The sequence below is a fragment of the Coenobita brevimanus genome, chromosome 36 (genome assembly GCF_032717465.1).
Source record: "Coenobita brevimanus isolate Jiangsu-jjx chromosome 36, ASM3271746v2, whole genome shotgun sequence".
NCBI lineage: Eukaryota > Metazoa > Arthropoda > Malacostraca > Decapoda > Coenobitidae > Coenobita > Coenobita brevimanus.
In genome coordinates, this window is record NC_136989.1 from 5,265,360 (window position 1) to 5,285,359 (window position 20,000).

Sequence of the window (20,000 nt, forward strand, 5' to 3'; positions counted from 1 at the left end):
TACACCCTCTTAGTCAGTCTTTCATTCTCCATTCCCTCATATACCTCTCAACTCCATCCCTCCACCTCATCCTCGGTCTACCCCTCCCTCTCCCTCCCTCCACCTCACCTACATACACCCTCTTAGTCAGTCTTTCATTCTCCATTCTCTCCACATGTCCAAACCACCTCAGTGTATTTCTCCTAATCTTCTCAACCACATCCACATCTACCCCACAACGTTCCTTCACTTCCTCATTCGATAAACAATATGATAAAAAACCAATCTATATGACAATATGATCTAAATGGTTAGTTTGATGGGGTGACTGGACACCCCAGGGGGGAGTGCCCCTCTCTCTCACTACAGCAGAGGCAAGACTGAACCAATCCACATGCTGCCTCCCATCACTGAATCAGCAGAGTACTGGAACGCAGAGAAGTATTCAAATTACCGGTTGGGAAATATGAGCTTGTAAAAAATTTGGGTGTCAAAACACCCCACCTGACTAACGAAGGGTTAATGATGTAGTAGTAGTGGTGGTGGTAGTGGTAGTACAAGTAGTAGTACAGGTATACCTTGATGTACGATACCCCTAGATGCAGTAGTAGCAGTAGTAGTAGTAGTAGTACAGGTATACTTTGATGTACACTACCCCTAGATGCAATACCCCACCTAACAATGGGTCTATACCTAACAAACTGCACTGTCAAACTGGAGTACACTTGTAACACAGTACATAATTACAAGCATCACTATCGTACTGTACTCAGCTACTCAGTTTATTTAATCGAGGCGAAGATGCACTTGACAGATTGGTGATGATTGGCCGAATGCAACATGTCCGACGTCACCAGTAATTATTTAAAACACAGCAAGGTTATTTGGACATGTTGCATTCAGCCAATCTTCACCAATCTGTCAAGTGCACCTTCGCCTCGATAAAGAAAACAGAGTACAGTATAGTGTTGGCAATGATGGATAGTTAACACTGGACAACGGATCTTTATTTTGTCTCTCCCTGGGTAAACCTTCCCTCTGGTTATACACTCGGAGCATAGATAACGCAGATGTAATAGGACGAGGATCACCAGCCACAACACAAACATCGTAGTGACGTTAGGGTCTTATTTGCTGACGTTTCGGAAAATGCTTATCCCTTCTTCAGAGCAAAATCTATCTATCTATCTATCTATTGCCAGAGGACTCAATCCCATTCGGGGTGGCCACAAACAAATTGCCTCCAGGTCACCCTGTCCCTCGCCATTTCACTGCCCTGCTCCCAACTCACACCCCCCTCTCTCATATACCTCTCCACCCCATCCCTCCATCTCATCCTCGGCCTCCCCCTCCCTCTTCCCCCTCCACCTCACTCACATACACTCTCTTCGTCAGTCTTTCACCCTCCATCCTCTCGACAAGGCCAAACCACCTCAGTGTGTTCCTCATAACACTTCCTATCACATCCACATCCACACCACAACGCTCCTTTATATCCTCATTTGTCAGCCTGTCTCTCCATGTAACTCCACAGGCTCCTCTTAAATAACTCATTTCCACTGCTCTCACTCTTGACTTGTGTCCTTCCAACAAAGTCTACAATCGAGAAATATACACAATAAAGATTATTATTGTCAGTCTTTCAGGTGGGGGGGGGGAGAGGGAGGGGGAGGCTGAGGATGAGATGGATGGGGTGGAGAGGTATATGAGAGAGGGGGATGTGAGCTGGGAGCAGGGCAGTGAAATGGCAGGGGACAGGGCGACATGGAGGCGATTTGTTTGTGGCCACCCCGAACGGGATTGAGTAGTCTGGCAATAGATAGATAGATAGAAGATTATTATACCTTACAATGATCAAAACAAGAATAAAAATATGAAAGTACATGATGGAGAGTACATATGCACAGTACTCAGCGCACAAGGGCACACAGCACTGAGGCAGCACAGGGTCAGCACTACAGCACTGAGTAAGGCATGGCACCCCCCACACACACCGTCACAGCACTAGGGGTCAGCTTCCACGTGCATCACAAGAGCCCAGCGCACACACACGTCCTAACTGTAGGGTGTTCATGGGGGAGAGTGTGACGTGACAGTGGCCTGGTGCACTGGCTGGGTCTCTCCCACGGTGCGGAAGGGAAGGAAGGACCCGCGTAAGGGAAGGACTGACTGTATATGCAACTTTCACACAACAAACATTCTATCTATCCATTCTATCTATTGCCAGATGCCTCCGTTCGGGGTGGCTGTTCCTTGCACCCCACTCCGTCTTCTCTTCCTCCCACACACCACATCACATGCTGCACATCTTTTCACCTCTCTCCTTCTTTCCACATATAACTCTCTCTTCCGCCTCTCAACTTCTTCCACGCCCCTATTTCTCATCCATTCATTGTATGCTTTCTTCTTTTGTGCCACAGCCTCTCTCACCTCTTCAGTCCACCACGCTGTTCCTTGCACCCCCCTCCGTCTTCTCTTCCTTCCACACACCACATCACATGCTGCACATATTTCTTCTGTAAATAACACACCACATCACATGCTACACATATTTCTTCTGTAAATATCTTACACACACCTTCCACGTCCCCCATCTGCTCCAACTCATATTTGCCCAATCGTTCCTCCACTTCTCTCTTATACTCTGCCTTCACACAACAATAATTCAGTTTAATGAAAATTGTGTTGAGATGAGGTGGAGGGAGGGAGAGGGAGGGGTAGACCGAGGATGAGGTGGAGGGAGGGAGTTGAGAGGTATATGAGGGAGGGGGGGGTGAGTTGGGGGGAGGGTAGTCAAATGGTGGGTGACAGAGTGACTTGGAGGCGTTTTGTCTGCGGCCACCCTTTGCGGGAGGGTGTCAGGCTATGGATAGATAGATCGATAGTGTTTTACTACCCTTCATTTCCACAACAAATGCCTACACTCGGTTTAACGAATTTTTTAAAATCAACAATCAGCCGTACCATCTATCAGAGAAGCCAGTTGTGCACAATGACTAGCAGCTGTATTTAGTCTTTTTTTTTTATGCAAGGAAGAAGGAACCCAAGGCTGAGCCCACAAACCATTCCTTCCAAGAAAACAAAAACAATACACAAGAGAGCCAAATTCAAGACCCGTTCATTTTGAGATGCCTGGACACACTGCGTTTGAAAGACTGGAGATCACAGGCAGCAGGAAATACAGACAGAGGGAGACAGTTCCAGAGTTGACCTATTATACAATACAAGAGACAGCCAAATTCAAAATCCGATCACTTCAAGATGCCTGGACACACTGCGTTTGAAAGACTGGTGATCATAGGAAGCAGGAAATAGAGAGGAAGACAGTTCCAGAGTTGACCTATTATACAACACAAAAGAGAGCCAAATTCAAGGTCCATTCATTTCGAGATGCCTGAACACACTGCGTTTGAAAGACTGGAGGTCATAGGAAGTCGGAAATACAGACAGAGGGGGACAGTTCCAGAGCTGACCCGCCGCCTTGTATTCAAAACAAAACAGCTCCAGCCCTCCTACGCTCGCATGTACGCCACTGCATTACTTTCACTCACCACGTAAACGACCTTCAACGCAGCTGGACATAGTAAGACAGCAGCACAAGGAAGACCCAAGTGAGAAGGAAGTTCCACAGAGAGAATAGTAGTTATCAATCAAGAACCTCCCAGTCCTTCATGTATGCAACAGGTCAACTCTGGAACTGTCTCCCTCTGTCTGTATTTCCTGCTGCCTATGATCTCCAGTCTTTCATTTATGCAACAGGTCAACTCTGGAACTGTCTCCCTCTGTCTGTATTTCCTGCTGCCTATGATCTCCAGTCTTTCATTTATGCAACAGCTCAACTCTGGAACTGTCTCCCTCTGTCTGTATTCTCTGCTGCCTATGATCTCCAGTCTTTCAAACGCAGTGTGTCCAGGCATCTCAAAATGAATGCATCTTGAATTTGGCTCTCTCTTGTATTTTGTTTTTCTCTTGGAGGGAACTGTTATTGCGGGCTCATGGCCTTTGGTTCCTTCTTCCTCACATTAAGAAAAAAAAAAGAGAGTGTTTATATGGTTTTGCCAGGAATATTGAAATTATGAAGGAAATGGAGCGAACCCCAGCGAGACGTGGCACTGCGGCACACCTAACAGAACAGACTCTTGCAACCCACAGATTCTGAACACACAGAGACGGAACGCTACGCACAGCACACTGGCGTCATATTCTAGGCCGGCCACCCCTTCAACTCCATCAGTGCCGCCATCATCCTCAGAAGCTATAACCTCAGTAGTCACCCCCTGTACACTCGCTCCAGAGACTATCGGTGCACTGGCGGTCTGATGTCATCTGGAATGATTCGACCATTGGCAGTGATAGCCTGTTAATACCTGTATATACTGTAACGTTGGGTCTGGTTAGTACTTGGATGGGTGACCGCCTGGGAACACCAGATGCTGTTGGCATAACGTTCTCCCTACGTGTCAAGTGGGGTTGGTGGAGGATTAGTGCCCCTCCCTGTAAAACAATTAACTCTAAGCCCTTGGCCACCCCGTTTGGGATACATGGCGTCTGGCAGTGAATGAATGAATGAATTTACAGCCATTCCTTACTCATCATGGACACTAGAGGTATCTGATACAGCCGTCATCTATCATCTGGGATGCCTGAGTGTAGGAGGATGGAACCGCAATTTCCAGTTTCCTTTGTTCTGTGTGTCATAGTATTTAACACATAGTCTGCACCGATACTTCCTGGTGCGAGTGTACATCATGCAAAGCCACACCTGAAACTTCAACCTAGACTGACCCTTGGCAATCACCTCCACGCCTAACATTGTTACGTGTGCACTGGCAGCACGCGCCACCATCTACGAGTGGTATTATTATTATTATCATTATCATTTCACTCTCATCTTAAATGTCGGGACCAACTGCCTAGCCCCGGGCTGCTACGCTCCTCATGGGGCAATGTAGGATTGGATGATGGATGGATGGATAGTTTAATTAAAATTGGGTAAAAGTATGTATTATTTTGTCCACACACACACACACACACACACACACACACAACAATACACCCTACTTCCTTCACACGTGCGGGTGTAAAAAACAGAAATAAATCGCACTGGTGAGAGAGTGTGTATTTGTGTGTATGAGTTGCACTGGTGAGAGAGTGTGTATTTGTGTGTATGAGTTGCACTGGTGAGAGAGTGTGTATTTGTGTGTATGAGCTGCACTGGTGAGAGAGTGTGTATTTGTGTGTATGAGTTGCACTGGTGAGAGTGTGTATTTGTGTGAATGAGTTGCACTGGCGAGAGAGTGTGTATTTGTGTGTATGAGTTGCACTGGTGAGAGTGTGTATTTGTGTGAATGAGTCACACTGGTGAGAGAGTGTGTATTTGTGTGTATGAGTCACACTGGTGAGAGAGTGTGTATTTGTGTGTATGAGTTGCACTGGTGAGAGTGTGTATTTGTGTGTATGAGTTGCACTGGTGAGAGTGTGTATTTGTGTGTATGAGTTGCACTGGTGAGAGTGTGTATTTGTGTGTATGAGTCACACTGGTGAGAGTGTGTATTTGTGTGTGTATGAGTCACACTGGTGAGAGAGTGTGTATTTGTGTGTACAAGTCACACTGGTGAGAGAGTGTGTATTTATGTGTATGAGTTGCACTGGTGAGTGTGTATTTGTGTGTGTATGAGTCACACTGGTATATATAACACTAACTTGAATGTACGTAGGCTGGAAAGACAGAAGAGGATGGAAGGAAAGAAGGATGGAGGAGAGGAAAGGGGGCAGGCACCCGAAGCACTACATCGAGCGAGTGGATGGTGAGAGCAGGATATAACACTGACTTGAATGTTCGCAGGACCCACTGGCGGTGCTCCCAGGCGTGGTAATTCTTCGCATCCTGGCTAAAGATCATCTCCGTTAGTCGAAGCTCCTTACTGGGGTCTCCTAACCACTCCACGATGACCCGACGGTGGTGCCTGGAAATAGATATATACTCCAACACCCTATCTATCTATCTATCTATCTGTTTAGCAGTTTATCTATCTATCTACCCATCTATCTATCCATTACATGACAATGGTGCCTGTCGATATACATACATACCTCAACACGCTATCTCTCTATCTATCTATTTCTAGCCAACTTCAACACCCAATCTATCTATCTATCTATCTATCTCTAGCCAACTTCAACGCACTATCTATCTATCTCTAGCCAACCTTAATGCACTATCTATCTATCTATTACACGACGATATACACTCATCAACACCCTATCTATCTATCTATCTATCTAATCTATCTATCTCTAGTCAGAAGCCATAATCCAGTAAGGAGTGACCTACAAATGCAAAACAAACTTTACCATATAATCCTTCATAGTAAGTTCCTCCTTTCATCCCTACTGCTTTGTGTTTGGGATGCGTTTGTTCCAAGCACCTGTTTCCACTGCCTAACCATCTAAACGCACTCTATCTATCTATCTATCTATTGCCAGACGCCTCAATCCCGTTTGGGGTGGCCACAAACAAACCGCCTTCATGTCGCCCTGTCCCCCACCATTTCACTGCCCTGCTCCCAACTCACACACCCCTCTCTCATATACCTCTCCACCCCATCCCTCCATCTCATCCTCGGCCTCCCCCTCCCTCTTCCCCCCTCCACCTCACTCACATACACTCTCTTTGTCAGTCTTTCACCCTCCATCCTCTCCACATGGCCAAACCACCTCAGTGTGTTCCTCATAACGCTTCCTATCACATCCACATCCACACCACAACGCTCCTTTATATCCTCATTCGTCAGCCTGTCTCTCCAAGCACTCTAAAACGTGTAAACGAAATCCTGTGGAGGTCGTTGATTGCGTGCCTTCTCTCGTAAACTGCATGTGCTTTGAAATGTGTGTTTTAAGTCTTCTACACACTGCACCTTGATGATTAGGAGTTAGCAATGCACATTATGCAGACGTGTAGACGTGTGTGGGACATCGTTTTGCATCATGTGGGCAACACGTTTCACACACACACACACACACACACACACACACACACACACACATTGTAACATCAACAAACTCTCTTACACACACACACACACACACACACACAGTCAGTATATACACCCCCATACATCAGTCAATCCTTTACACCAGTGGTTCCCAAACTGGGGGCCATATATCAGAATGTAGGGGGCCATAACCTCAACCGAAGGAGTTTAGCGAGTCGGTAGTCAGTGGAGAGAACTTACACTGAGTGGAATGGGGATTCAAATGAAGGAAAAATGAACCTGGCATGAATGTTCAGAAGCAAATGGTCTGGGAGGAGGTGGGTGTGTCGCAATTGAAGGCCATGGTTGTGGCAGATAATTATGACTCACTATGATAGCATATCATTTCAGAATTATAAAGTTATCAGATTTGTAAGATTCAAAGATACACTTTTTCAATCCAGTGAATTTTTTTTAATTGCTGAATCAGCTTTTCGCAATAATGCAATTTTTAATTACTCTAAGTATTGATTTTTAAAATGTGCATTTAATTATTACTTTAGTACCATTTCAATAATTATATAAGATTCAGCTAAGACAAAATACACATTTCTTTATTAATGCTTAACAAAAGAGAAAATAACAAATGGAATCAATAAAATTACAGGATTTGCTAGAGTGATTTTTATAAGGACATGATGAGTGTAGGACTGTAGTGTAGACAGTCACTGTAGTCATGGGTTATGGTTGGGGAAGGGGGGCCATGGACAAGGATCATGTATGAAAAGTGGGTAACGACCAGAAAAAGTTGCTTTACACACACCCTATATCCCTCCCTCACACACACAGACATCCATACACACACACCCTCCCTACACATGCACACATACACTCTCCCCTACACACACACACACACACACATACACCATACCTCCTCAACACACATACACACAAACACCTTCCTCCACACACACACACACACACACACACACACACACACACACACACAATACACCATACCTCCTCAACACACATACACACACCCCTTCCTAAACACATACACACACAAACACCTTCCTACACACACACACATACACCATTCCTCCTCAACACACATACACATACACACACCCCTTCCTAAACACACACACACACACACACACCCCTTCCTAAACACACACACACACACACACACACACACACACACACATACACACACACACACACACATACACACACACACACACACACACACCATACCTCCTCAACACACATACACATACACACACCCCTTCCTAAACACACGCACACACAAACACCTTCCTACACACACACACACACACACACACACACACTCACCACACTTGGTAGTTCTTAGGATTCATCTCAATCATCTCTCTGCAGAAGGCCAACTCTTTCTCGAGATCACTACCGAGATGCTTCAAAATCTTTCGCCTGTGGGAGAGAGAAAAACAAATCAAATACAGGAATATGTTAAGTAATTTTACAGTTTATTGAGCCATTTAAACCTCTATGTATAATTAACTTTTTTTTAATGTAAGAAAGAAGGAACCCAAGGCTAGGAGTGGCAAATTAGTCCAAGAAAAAACAAAAACAAGATAACAGAGGCAAATTCAAGATGCATCTCCCTCTGTCTGTATTTCCTACTGCCTATGACCTCCAGTGTAGGTACGTAGGTGAGTTAAGATGAGAGTGACCAGTCTCACTCATCCCTGAGTGGCATTACATGAGCAATAAACCCCAACCATCCCTTGGATATAAACCTGCACCGGCTCAATCCGACTGGAGCGCCTTAATTCCCCACTAAACCACCAGGCGCCATAATTTGGTGTTATGGTTACCACCCAGTGTAGTAAATGGTTTCCTGGTGTACAGGAAACCATTTGGCTTGTCACTCAGTGTAGAGTCACCCACAGGCAGAAGGAAGAAGAAAGAATGAAGGAAAGAAAGACAGAAGAGGGAGTGTAAAGTCACCCACAGGCAGAAGGAAGAAGAAAGAATGAAGGAAAGAAAGACAGAAGAGGGAGTGTAAAGTGACCCACAGGCAGAAGGAAGAGGAAAGAATGAAGGAAAGAAAGACAGAAGAGGGAGTGTAAAGTGACCCACAGGCAAAAGGAAGAAGAAAGAATGAAGGAAAGAAAGACAGAAGAGGGAGTGTAAAGTCACCCACAGGCAGAAGGAAGAGGAAAGAATGAAGGAAAGAAAGACAGAAGAGGGAGTGTAAAGTCACCCACAGGCAGAAGGAAGAGGAAAGAATGAAGGAAAGAAAGACAGAAGAGGGAGTGTAAAGTGACCCACAGGCAGAAGGAAGAGGAAAGAATGAAGGAAAGAAAGACAGAAGAGGGAGTGTAAAGTGACCCACAGGCAGAAGGAAGAGGAAAGAATGAAGGAAGGAAAGACAGAAGAGGGAGTGTAAAGTCAGCCACAGGCAGAAGGAAGAGGAAAGAATGAAGGAAAGAAAGACAGAAGAGGGAGTGTAAAGTCACCCACAGGCAGAAGGAAGAGGAAAGAATGAAGGAAAGAAAGACAGAAGAGGGAGTGTAAAGTGACCCACAGGCAGAAGGAAGAGGAAAGAATGAAGGAAAGAAAGACAGAAGAGGGAGTGTAAAGTGACCCACAGGCAGAAGGAAGAGGAAAGAATGAAGGAAAGAAAGACAGAAGAGGGAGTGTAAAGTGACCCATAGGCAGAAGGAAGAGGAAAGAATGAAGGAAAGAAAGACAGAAGAGGGAGTGTAAAGTGACCCACAGGCAGAAGGAAGAGGAAAGAATGAAGGAAAGAAAGACAGAAGAGGGAGTGTAAAGTGACCCACAGGCAGAAGGAAGAGGAAAGAATGAAGGAAAGAAAGACAGAAGAGGGAGTGTAAAGTGACCCACAGGCAGAAGGAAGAGGAAAGAATGAAGGAAAGAAAGACAGAAGAGGGAGTGTAAAGTGACCCACAGGCAGAAGGAAGAGGAAAGAATGAAGGAAAGAAAGACAGAAGAGGGAGTGTAAAGTGACCCACAGGCAGAAGGAAGAGGAAAGAATGAAGGAAAGAAAGACAGAAGAGGGAGTGTAAAGTCACCCACAGGCAGAAGGAAGAGGAAAGAATGAAGGAAAGAAAGACAGAAGAGGGAGTGTAAAGTGACCCACAGGCAGAAGGAAGAGGAAAGAGTGAAGGAAAGAAAGACAGAAGAGGGAGTGTAAAGTCACCCATAGACAGAAGGAAGAGGAAAGAATGAAGGAAAGAAAGACAGAAGAGGGAGTGTAAAGTCACCCACAGGCAGAAGGAAGAGGAAAGAATGAAGGAAAGAAAGACAGAAGAGGGAGTGTAAAGTGACCCACAGGCAGAAGGAAGAGGAAAGAATGAAGGAAAGACAGAAGAGGGAGTGTAAAGTGACCCACAGGCAGAAGGAAGAGGAAAGAATGAAGGAAAGAAAGACAGAAGAGGGAGTGTAAAGTGACCCACAGGCAGAAGGAAGAGGAAAGAATGAAGGAAAGAAAGACAGAAGAGGGAGTGTAAAGTCACCCATAGACAGAAGGAAGAGGAAAGAATGAAGGAAAGACAGAAGAGGAAGGATGGAAGAGAGGAAAGGGCAGACACCTAAACCAGCACTACATTGAGTGAGTGGATGGTGAGAGCCCACACCTATGACAGCGGTTCCTTCTCTCTAACAATAGAAAACAATAAAACTCTTACCTATACTGCCAGACGGTGTAGTTTGCTGCGTTCATGTTAATAGCATCTTCCGTTAGTTCCAGTGCCCTCTCCGACATCTCACCGCTGGCAACAACAGCACGGAAGTAGTCGTACACGTCGCTGACTGTAGATAGACGTTAAAAGTAGATACGGTGGCTCCTATACCCCGTTCATTTTATCTATCTATTCCAGGGGTCTTAATCTCATGAGTGGTCACAAACAAATCACCTCAATGTCGCCCTGTCCCCCGCCATTTCACTGCCCTGCTCCCAGCTCACACCCCCCTCTCTCATGTCTCCACTCCATCCCTCCATCTCATCCTTGGCCTACCCCTCCCTCTCCCCCCCTCCACCTCACTCACATACACTCTCCTCGTCAGTCTCTCACTCTCTATCCCCCAGCTCACACCCCCCTCTCTCATATACCTCTCCACTCCATCCCTTCATCTCATCCTTGGCCTCCCCCTCCGTCTGCCCCTCCTCCACCTCACCCACATACACTCTTCTGGTTAGTCTCTCACTCTCCATCCTCTCCACATGGCCAAACCACCTCAATGTGTTTCTCCTAACGCTTCCTATCACATCCACATCCACACCACAACGCTCCTTCACTTCACATATATAAATACATCTCATCCTTGGTCTCCCCCTCCTTCTCTCCCTCTCCACCTCACCCACATACACTCTCCTAGTTAGTCTCTCACTCTCCATCCTCTCTATATGGCCAAACCACCTCAATATATTTCTCCTAATGCTTTCTATCACATCCACATTTTCTATCACATCCTTCCTCTCCACCTCACTCACACATACACTCTCCTAGTTAGTCTCTCACCATCCTTTCCATATGGCCAAAACACCTCAATGTATTTCTCCTAACACTATCACATCCACAAATATATAAAAATAAGTTCCCCGATTGAAGGCGTTAGGTAATAAATCTATCTAACGCTTTCTAAATCTATCCGACCCCTTACAGGCATCGGTGTACGCGATCCTGACGACGGCGTGGGGTCCGTCGTCCTGTGGTACGGGGGTGACATCAGCCCACTCCTCTCGGTCTTTGTAGAACACCCAGATTTCCTCCTCCGATACATAGTCATTGTTGGAACACATGTTACTGAAAGAGATAAACGTTACATTAGTTACTTTGCATCTATGTTTATCTATCTATCTGTATCTCTCTCTCTCTCCTTCTCGCTCTCTCTCCCTCTCTCTCTCCCTCGCTCTCTCTCTCTAGCCACATAAGCCAATCAATATCTATACCTATCTATCTACCTATCTATCTATCTATCTATCTATCTATCTATTTATCTACAGCCACATAAGTCAATCAGTATCTATATCTATCTATCTGTCTATCCACAGCCACTTGCCTTAATCCCATAAGGGGTGGCCACAAACAAATCACCTCCATGTCACCCTGTCCCCCGCCATTTCACTGCCCTGCTCCCAGCTCACACCCCCCTCTCTCATATACCTCTCCACCCCATCCCTTCATCTCATCCTTGGCCTCCCCCTCCCTCTCCCCCCCTCCACCTAACTCACATACACTCTCCTCATCAGTCTCTCACTCTCCATCCCCCCAGCTCACTCCCCCCTCTTTCATATACCTCTCCACTCCATCCCTCCATTTCATCCTTGGCCTCCCCCTCCCTCTAAGTCTGCATTCGCTAGAGAGGCGTAGAGTAAGGGGAGACTTAATTGAGGTGTTTAAGTGGATGAATGGTATAAATAAGGGAGATATTAGCAAGGTACTTAAAGTGAGCATACAGGATAGAACTAGAAATAATGGTTTCAAACTAGAAAAATTCCGTTTCAGTAAGGAAATCGGTAGAAATTGGTTTGGTAATAGAGTAGTAGACGAATGGAATAAGCTACCTAGTAAAGTAGTTGCTGCCTCTTCCATTGAGAGTTTCAAGCATAGGCTAGATAAGCATATGACTAATAAGGGGTGGATATAGAATAAAGAAAATCTTATAACCAATACTAATTCAAAAAATTTTCTTTTCAGGTTACACTATGATAGTCTCTATTCTCCTTTCACACTTTCCTGTAAAATGTCCACGCCAGTTTTTCTATACGGCGTGGTGTTCTTTCTGACTTTTTCCTGCCGGCTTCGGCTGGAGGGTTTGGAGGGCGGGGGAGAGCCTTCTTCTTTGCTATCCTTATCTCATTCTAGTAGTTCAGTTACTCTTCTAGGAGCTGCCTAGCATGGGCCAACCGGCCTACTGCAGTTATCCTCTCTTCTTATGTTCTTATGTTCTCTGCCCCCCTCCACCTCACTCACATACACTCTCCTCGTCAGTCTCTCATTCTCCATCTCATTATACAATCCCTCTTTATGCGATACCCTGCCTTTGCGATGTAAACATATTAACAGCCTCCCCCGCCTAGCAATGGTCAGTCCCCAGTTATGTGATGAATTTTGCTTTTTTGAACCAGTTTTAATATTTCAAACTTAAATTTTGTGTTTAGGTTACTTTATAAACTGTTTTTAGACTTATATTAACGTTTTCTAGGTATAGGTTGTGGTGTGGATGTGATAGGAAGCGTTAGGAGAAACACACTGAGGTGGTCTGGCCATGTGGAGAGGATGGAGGGTGAAAGACTGACAAGGAGAGTGTATGTGAGAGGTGCAGGGGGGGAGAGGGAGGGGGAGACTGAGGATGGGATGGGGTGGAGAGGTATATGGGAGAGGGGGGTGTGAGCTGGGAGCAGGGCAGTGAAATGGCGGGGGACAGGGCAACATGGAGGCGATTTGTTTGTGGCCACCCCTTATGGGATTAGGGTAATTTCGCCAATCCGTACGCACCTATCCAATTAGTACTCACACCTTGAAAAGAAAAACTGCCCAGGAAAATTGGGCAGAGGTACAGAAGTGAAAATATTTACTAAGAAACATGAATGATCAATCTAAGTTTATAGAAAGTTGTAGCCTTCTGTTGTAGCTGGAAGTGGTATAAAAAAAATGTTTCCCCAAAGAAGTGAGAAAAGTTGTCGTTTTCTTACACAAACCGTAAGGAATAAGATTTTGAGCATGCTATGAGTAATATATTTACATTTTTATGTTTCAGATCAATGGCCAGAGAGTTAAACTGCAGTTAAGTATATCAACCGCAGAGCTTCTGTAAACGTGAGGAAGGGAGAGTGGGTGCGTACAAACTGGAAGAGTCACAGCTATGAAAACTAATTAGTATGCAAATATTCGGACTTGGTTTAGAAGGTCGTAACCACCAGCCACAGAACATTGTACCCTCACCCTAGCTGCCTACATCAGAAGAGAGGTTTTCCTATGAACTGGGCTGAGTGACCACTCGGTGAATTTATGCTACCCCATAACCATTTAGTACGCATCCAGTCTTGCTTTTTGTACACACGTACAAATAATCTGTACACATACACTAATAATTTGTATGCACGTACAAGACAGACTGTACGCGTGCACTAATAATTTGTACGCACATACAAGAGAGAGACTGGACTGCGTACTAAATGGCTGCAGTAAAAAAGCAGATTTCTCATCCACTGTCTATAAGCAGTACTAACTATTATTCTCTACTACAGATATAAGACATTTTTCCCATGAAGCAAAGTCTAGCATTACTGTAATTATACCGTCCCCAAAAAGACAAGAAAAAGGCCAAGGAGGAGCCTAAACAGAGAAGGATGTATGGTGATGATGCTGTGCAATCTGCTATTAATGACGTCAAAGAGTACTGTAAGTATAGAAAAATTGCTCCTTTAACTACAGTCTAAACCAAACACATAAATTTAAATCCTCATTAACTCCTACTAATCTTCCCAAACATTATCCACTGCTGGCTAATACATGGTTGCTACTCCCTGAAGTACCTTAATGACCATAACTCCTTACTGTAACAAAGGAATTAGTCTTTGTGGGGTGGATGTGGATGTGGTGGAGAAGATTAGGAGAAATACACTGAGGTGGTTTGGACTTGTGGAGAGAATGGAGAATGAAAGACTGACTAAGAGGGTGTATGTAGGTGAGGTGGAGGGAGGGAGAGGGAGGGGTAGACCGAGGATGAGGTGGAGGGATGGTGTTGAGAGGTATATGAGGGAGGGGGGAGTGAGTTGGGGGGAGGGTAATCAAATGGTGGGTGACAGAGTGACTTGGAGGCGTTTTGTCTGCGGCCACCCTTTGCGGGATTAGGGCGTCGGGCTATAGATAGATAGAATTTTGCAGGATGGGCATGTCAATATGAAGTGCTGGGAAGAAACATGGGATTCCTGAAGCAACCATTCGACATAAACCGTCTGGCAGAAGAGCAATGGAGTCAAAACCTGGACCCAAACCACTCTTAACGGAGGCTGAGGAAGAGGTTGTTGTTAAGTACATTATTCATGCCCGGAAGAGAGCTCATCCTGTGACAAAAAAGAACATAATGCAGGCAGTCAAATCTGTACTCGAAGATGAAGCAGAAAAAGGCCTAAGTCGAAAGAGACCTCCTTCACTTCCTGGAACCACACCCAAAGAGAAGTGGTGGACACTATTCAAAGAACGCCATCCCAATATTACATATCGTACCCTACGTGTCAACAAGTGGGTTGGTGGAGGGTTAGTGTCCCTCCTCGTAAAACAACTAACTCAAAGTCAAATGGCCACCCCTTATGGGATTATGGCGTTGGCAGTAGATAGATAGATAGATAGTACACCAGAGACTCTCACATCAGCAAGGAAAAACATTAGCATACAAGGAATAAAGCAGTGGTTCCATTCAACACATGATTTCTTTGCCATTTCAATATTGACGTGACAGGGTTTAGCCTTTCACCTAAACAAGGAAGAGTTCTTGCTGAAAAGGGGGCAAAACAAGTGTCTGAGGAGTCTTCTATCTACCAAAAAACAAGCATCACAGTGTTGGGTTGTATTTGTGCAGACGGGTCTGTCCCGCCACCTATGATAATATACCCCGGAAAGAGAATCAACTTTGGAATTGCTGACAAACTCCCCAGTGGCTATGAATTCCCAGCTGGCAAAAGTGAGACGGGGTACATACCCTTTGAAGCATTGTATGAGTATCTCTGTAATGATTTTTATGACTGGCTTAAGGCCAACAATGTGCAAACTCCTGTAATTGTGTGGACAGACTGGCATCAAACAAGAAACAATTACCATCTTGCCAAGACCCTCAATGAACTGAAAATAATACTCTATGGACTCCCACCAAACACAACACATTTCATGCAGCCGCTTGATGTGCCTGTGTTTGAACCACTGAAAAGGGGATGGACAAAAACTGTGAAAGACTTCGAACATGAACATCCTGACCAGGTACTGTCTCAAGGCAATTTTGCAGAAGTATTAATGCCCATCTATTCAAAACATGTGACACCAGAAAATATCAAATCTGGATTTGCAAAATGGGGGCTAATGCCATTTGCTGCCAGTGCTCCAGATTACAGCAAGCCAGAAGCAGCAGCCGCACAACAAGAACATCCTTCAACAATTTATGAAGGCATTGATCAGGGGGGATTCAAGGAAGTATCTGTGCAAACACAGCCCCAGCTACATATTCACCGAGCCTCCCAGACGCTACTCATTGTCAATGTCATCACAAAGGAACAAAGACTAAAAACAGTGAATTCTAAAGGATCTCTCTGTGATATGGTCATAGACTATGCTGGATATATCCCACTTCTTCAAATGTATGCGAAAGTACCTTTCACAATGGAGGAGCCACCACAAGAATTTGCTAGGTCACCATTTAAGCCTAAGCCTATGATGCTTAGGCAAGATGTGACTCCACACCATGAGTCTGAAGTGAGTCCATCTGACCCTACAAGTTTGCCTGGTATGAGTAGGTCAGCCTCTACACCCAAGACACCAAGGTCAAGCCAAATCAGTGACTCTATGAAAATGGGAGAAATGGAGTTCCCCCGAGCTAAGCCCTGTATTGGACTATATAGCCCCGCTAGGGTTGCAGGAGCGAGCTACCCCTCCCGGCACGGCAGCCCGGGCGAGGCTCGAACTCGCAATCCCCCGATTACGAGTCCGGCGCGCTACCACTGTGCTACCGCGCCCCCCAGTGACTCTATGAAACAACACAGATTTTACCCTGAAAGGAGGCCTGGACACGGCCCTAAAAAGATCAAGACTGTGCTAGACAGAACATTTTGCTTGTCCAGCCGAAAAGTCATACGACATCTACAACAAGAAAAGGTTAGCAAAGAGTCAAAAGTAACTAGGCCTGTGAAAAAACACATTTTCAAAAAGAAGAACCCTGGTCCAAAGATGACTAGGCCCACTGCCTCTATACAGCCACCTCCTCATTCACCAGAGCTACTTCCTCCTCATTCACAAGAGCTACTTCCTCCTCATTCACCAGAGCTACTTCCTCCTCATTCACCAGAGCTACTTCCTCCTCATTCACAAGAGCTCCCTTCTCGAGTGCAAACACATGAAGCCACTTCTGATTCCTCTGATACAGCCAGTAAGTACTTCTGTCGTGCTTATCAATCAGTCTACATGAACAGCTTTAGAGGGGGACAGATACACATTTTAAGTGGGCCTAACAATGATCACAGTTGCACACTAAACAGAATGTATCTATCTTGCTTACTTCTATGTTCAGTTAACATTTGACTTAATACTAAGGAATACTGGTCTGTCTCTCTTGCCTACTCTCAGAATCAGTTAACTTTTTATTTATCACTAAAGAGCATGTGCCTGTTCTGCCTATTTCTACATTGCTACCTTTTACTTAACAAACCAAGCTGCTTGCTTTATATAACAACATTCAACTTGGCTGTCTGCTAATCAGTCACATTTGCTTGTCAATGTTTCTCCTTAACAGTGAGTCTGCATGACACCTCAGATGACAGTTTGCATCTTGATCCTTATGATGACTGCATTATAGGCCTACACCCACATGAAGAACCTTAACATGGTTCGTGGGTGGGAGTGAAGGTACCCACAGCTTCCACATCATCTAAAGGAAGATCTACAATCTCTTACAAGGTCTTTGTGGCAAGGGTGAGTTATTGCAACTAAGGCTGTTTTATGGGAAACCTGTGGGATAACTGTATTATGAATGAAAGAATGAAAGACTGACTAAGAGGGTGTATGTAGGTGAAGTGGAGGGAAGGAGAGGGTGGGGGAGACCGAGAATGATGTGTAGGGATGGAGTTGAGAGGTATATGAGGGAGGGGGGGGTGAGTCGGGGGAGGGCAGTCAAATAATGGGTGACAGAGTGACTTGGAGGCATTTTGTCTGCGGCCACCCTTTGCGGGATTAAGGTGTCGGGCTATAGATAGATAGATAAATTAATTTGCTTAATTTTTACACTCATTTTAAGCCATGTACTTGTTGCAATGTTCCATAAATCTCCATGGTAACGGGACATCCAAATTACATATTAAAAAACATAGCATTGTCAATATTTTCATCTCAGGAGACTGGGCGAATTTCGAACTGTGTCGTAGTTGCAGAAAATCCAACAAGCTTTAGTTACAAGGCAGGGATTAGTCTCCTTGGTTACTAGTCAAACCCAGCCTCTGAAACTACATTTATCCCTAAATTAAGCTAAAAAAAATGAGGGGGGGAATCGGCCAAAATAACCTAACCCGTAACTTCCTATAATATATTGGACTGAAAGCTTTATATCGAGTTATCTTTCACAGTCACTACATATAAACAAAGCCATCTTCTTCCTTTTCAAATAAATATGGCTGCAAGTTAAAATACAAGGCAAAAATAGAGAAATAATTGAATATTTACGTGGAAATTCCAGATCAACCCTCCCTGTCAGCCGCTGTGTTGATGTGCGCGCCTTTTCCAAATATGCGCTTTGGAAACTATGTTCGTATTTATGGTATTAATTTGGGTGGATTTAATTTTTTGCACGAGATTAAACTTTCAGCTTAAAAAATAATGGAAAATAGAGACACACTTGGATATTTACGCTCAAATTCCATATCAACCCTCCCTGTCAGGTGTGTTGATGCTGGGCGCCTTCTCCGAATATGCGCAATTTTAGCTATGCTCGTTTTTATGGTATTAGGTTAGGTGGATTTAATAATGTTTTGCACGAGAATAAACTTTCAGCTAAAAAACAATGGAGAACAGAGACATACTTGGATATTTACGCTCAAATTCCACATCAACCCTCCCTGTCAGCTGTTGTGTTTATGTTGGGCGCTTTGTCCAAATAGGCGCAATTATGGAAACTGACAACGGTCGTATATGCCGATTAGATGGATTTAATAATGTTTCATACACGAAGAACATTTCAGTTACTGCCAGAATTTTGTTATCCATCATTTTTCATTTTTTACTGACCCATATCACATCAGTCAGTGCCAGAATGAGCTGATTCTTCTTGCGCAAATCAAAAATAAACATTTGGAGGCGAAACACTAAACTCCCACATACAGTATATAGATGCTGATTTTAATAATATATTGTACTTAACTCTCCACTGTCTGACTCTGCATCCTGTGAGGGGTTAAATGGGACTTATAGGCGTTTGTCCCTACTTATTACAGTACGGTCCCTCCCTTATCTACTATACTCTTTTCATCTTAACTTGGCCCAGATTTTCGTCCTTTTGCAGCTTATTTCACGAAGCTCAGTGGCAGAAAAAGACAATACTACGGCTCTACATGTGTGTGTGTGTGTGTGTGTGTGTGTGTGTGTGTGTGTGTGTGTACATCCTTCACTTGCTATTTATGTCTCTCCTCAACACCCTCAACATCTTCCTCCTCTGTAGTCAAGATCCGTGTGTGTGTGTGTGTGTGTGTGTGTGTGAGAGAGAGAGAGAGAGAGAGAGAGAGAGAGAGAGAGAGAATTATGTGCGTCTTTGTACTCAGGTGTGCGTGGAGTTTTTGTCATATGTGAAGACGTGTGTGTGTGTGTGTGTGTGTGTGTGTGTGTGTGTGTGTGTGTGTGTGTGTGTGTGAGAGAGAGAGAGAGAGAGAGAATTATGTGCGTCGTTGTACTCAGGTGTGCGTGGAGTTTTTGTCATATGTGAAGACGTGTGTGTGTGTGTGTGTGTGTGTGTGTGTGTGTGTGTGTGAGAGAGAGAGAGAGAGAGAGAGAACTATGTACACAATTCAACACATCCTGCTGGGTTAGACTAAAATGGAGTTACACCCACAGTCCCACCCTCCCCACCCCGCCCCCACCCACCCCTTGTCACTCCAGTTCAACACGCCTCAAGACCAACAAACCTCCACCTCATCCTCGGCCTCCCCCTCCCTCTCCCCCCCCTCCACCTCACTCATATACACTCTCCTCGTTAGTCTCTCACTCTCCATCCTCCCAGCTCACACCCCCCTCTCTCATATACCTCTCCACCCCATCCCTCCATCTCATCCTTGGCCTCCCC

The 20,000-nt window shown here is 44.9% G+C and overlaps 1 protein-coding gene across 1 annotated transcript in view; it reads right to left on the minus strand.

Moving 5' to 3' along the window:
- Positions 1-18,432, minus strand: part of Fnta (farnesyl transferase alpha) — a 23,393-nt gene extending 4,961 nt beyond the window's left edge. Inside the window, exons 1-5 of the mRNA XM_080269736.1 lie at positions 18,392-18,432; positions 11,628-11,770; positions 10,652-10,775; positions 8,313-8,408; positions 5,811-5,945 (exon numbers count right to left, since the gene is read on the minus strand). Of these exons, the coding sequence (XP_080125862.1) occupies positions 5,811-5,945; positions 8,313-8,408; positions 10,652-10,775; positions 11,628-11,766 (494 nt within the window). The 5' untranslated portion in view covers positions 11,767-11,770; positions 18,392-18,432. The remainder of the gene's footprint in view (positions 1-5,810; positions 5,946-8,312; positions 8,409-10,651; positions 10,776-11,627; positions 11,771-18,391) is intronic.
- Positions 18,433-20,000: the final 1,568 nt, after the last annotated feature.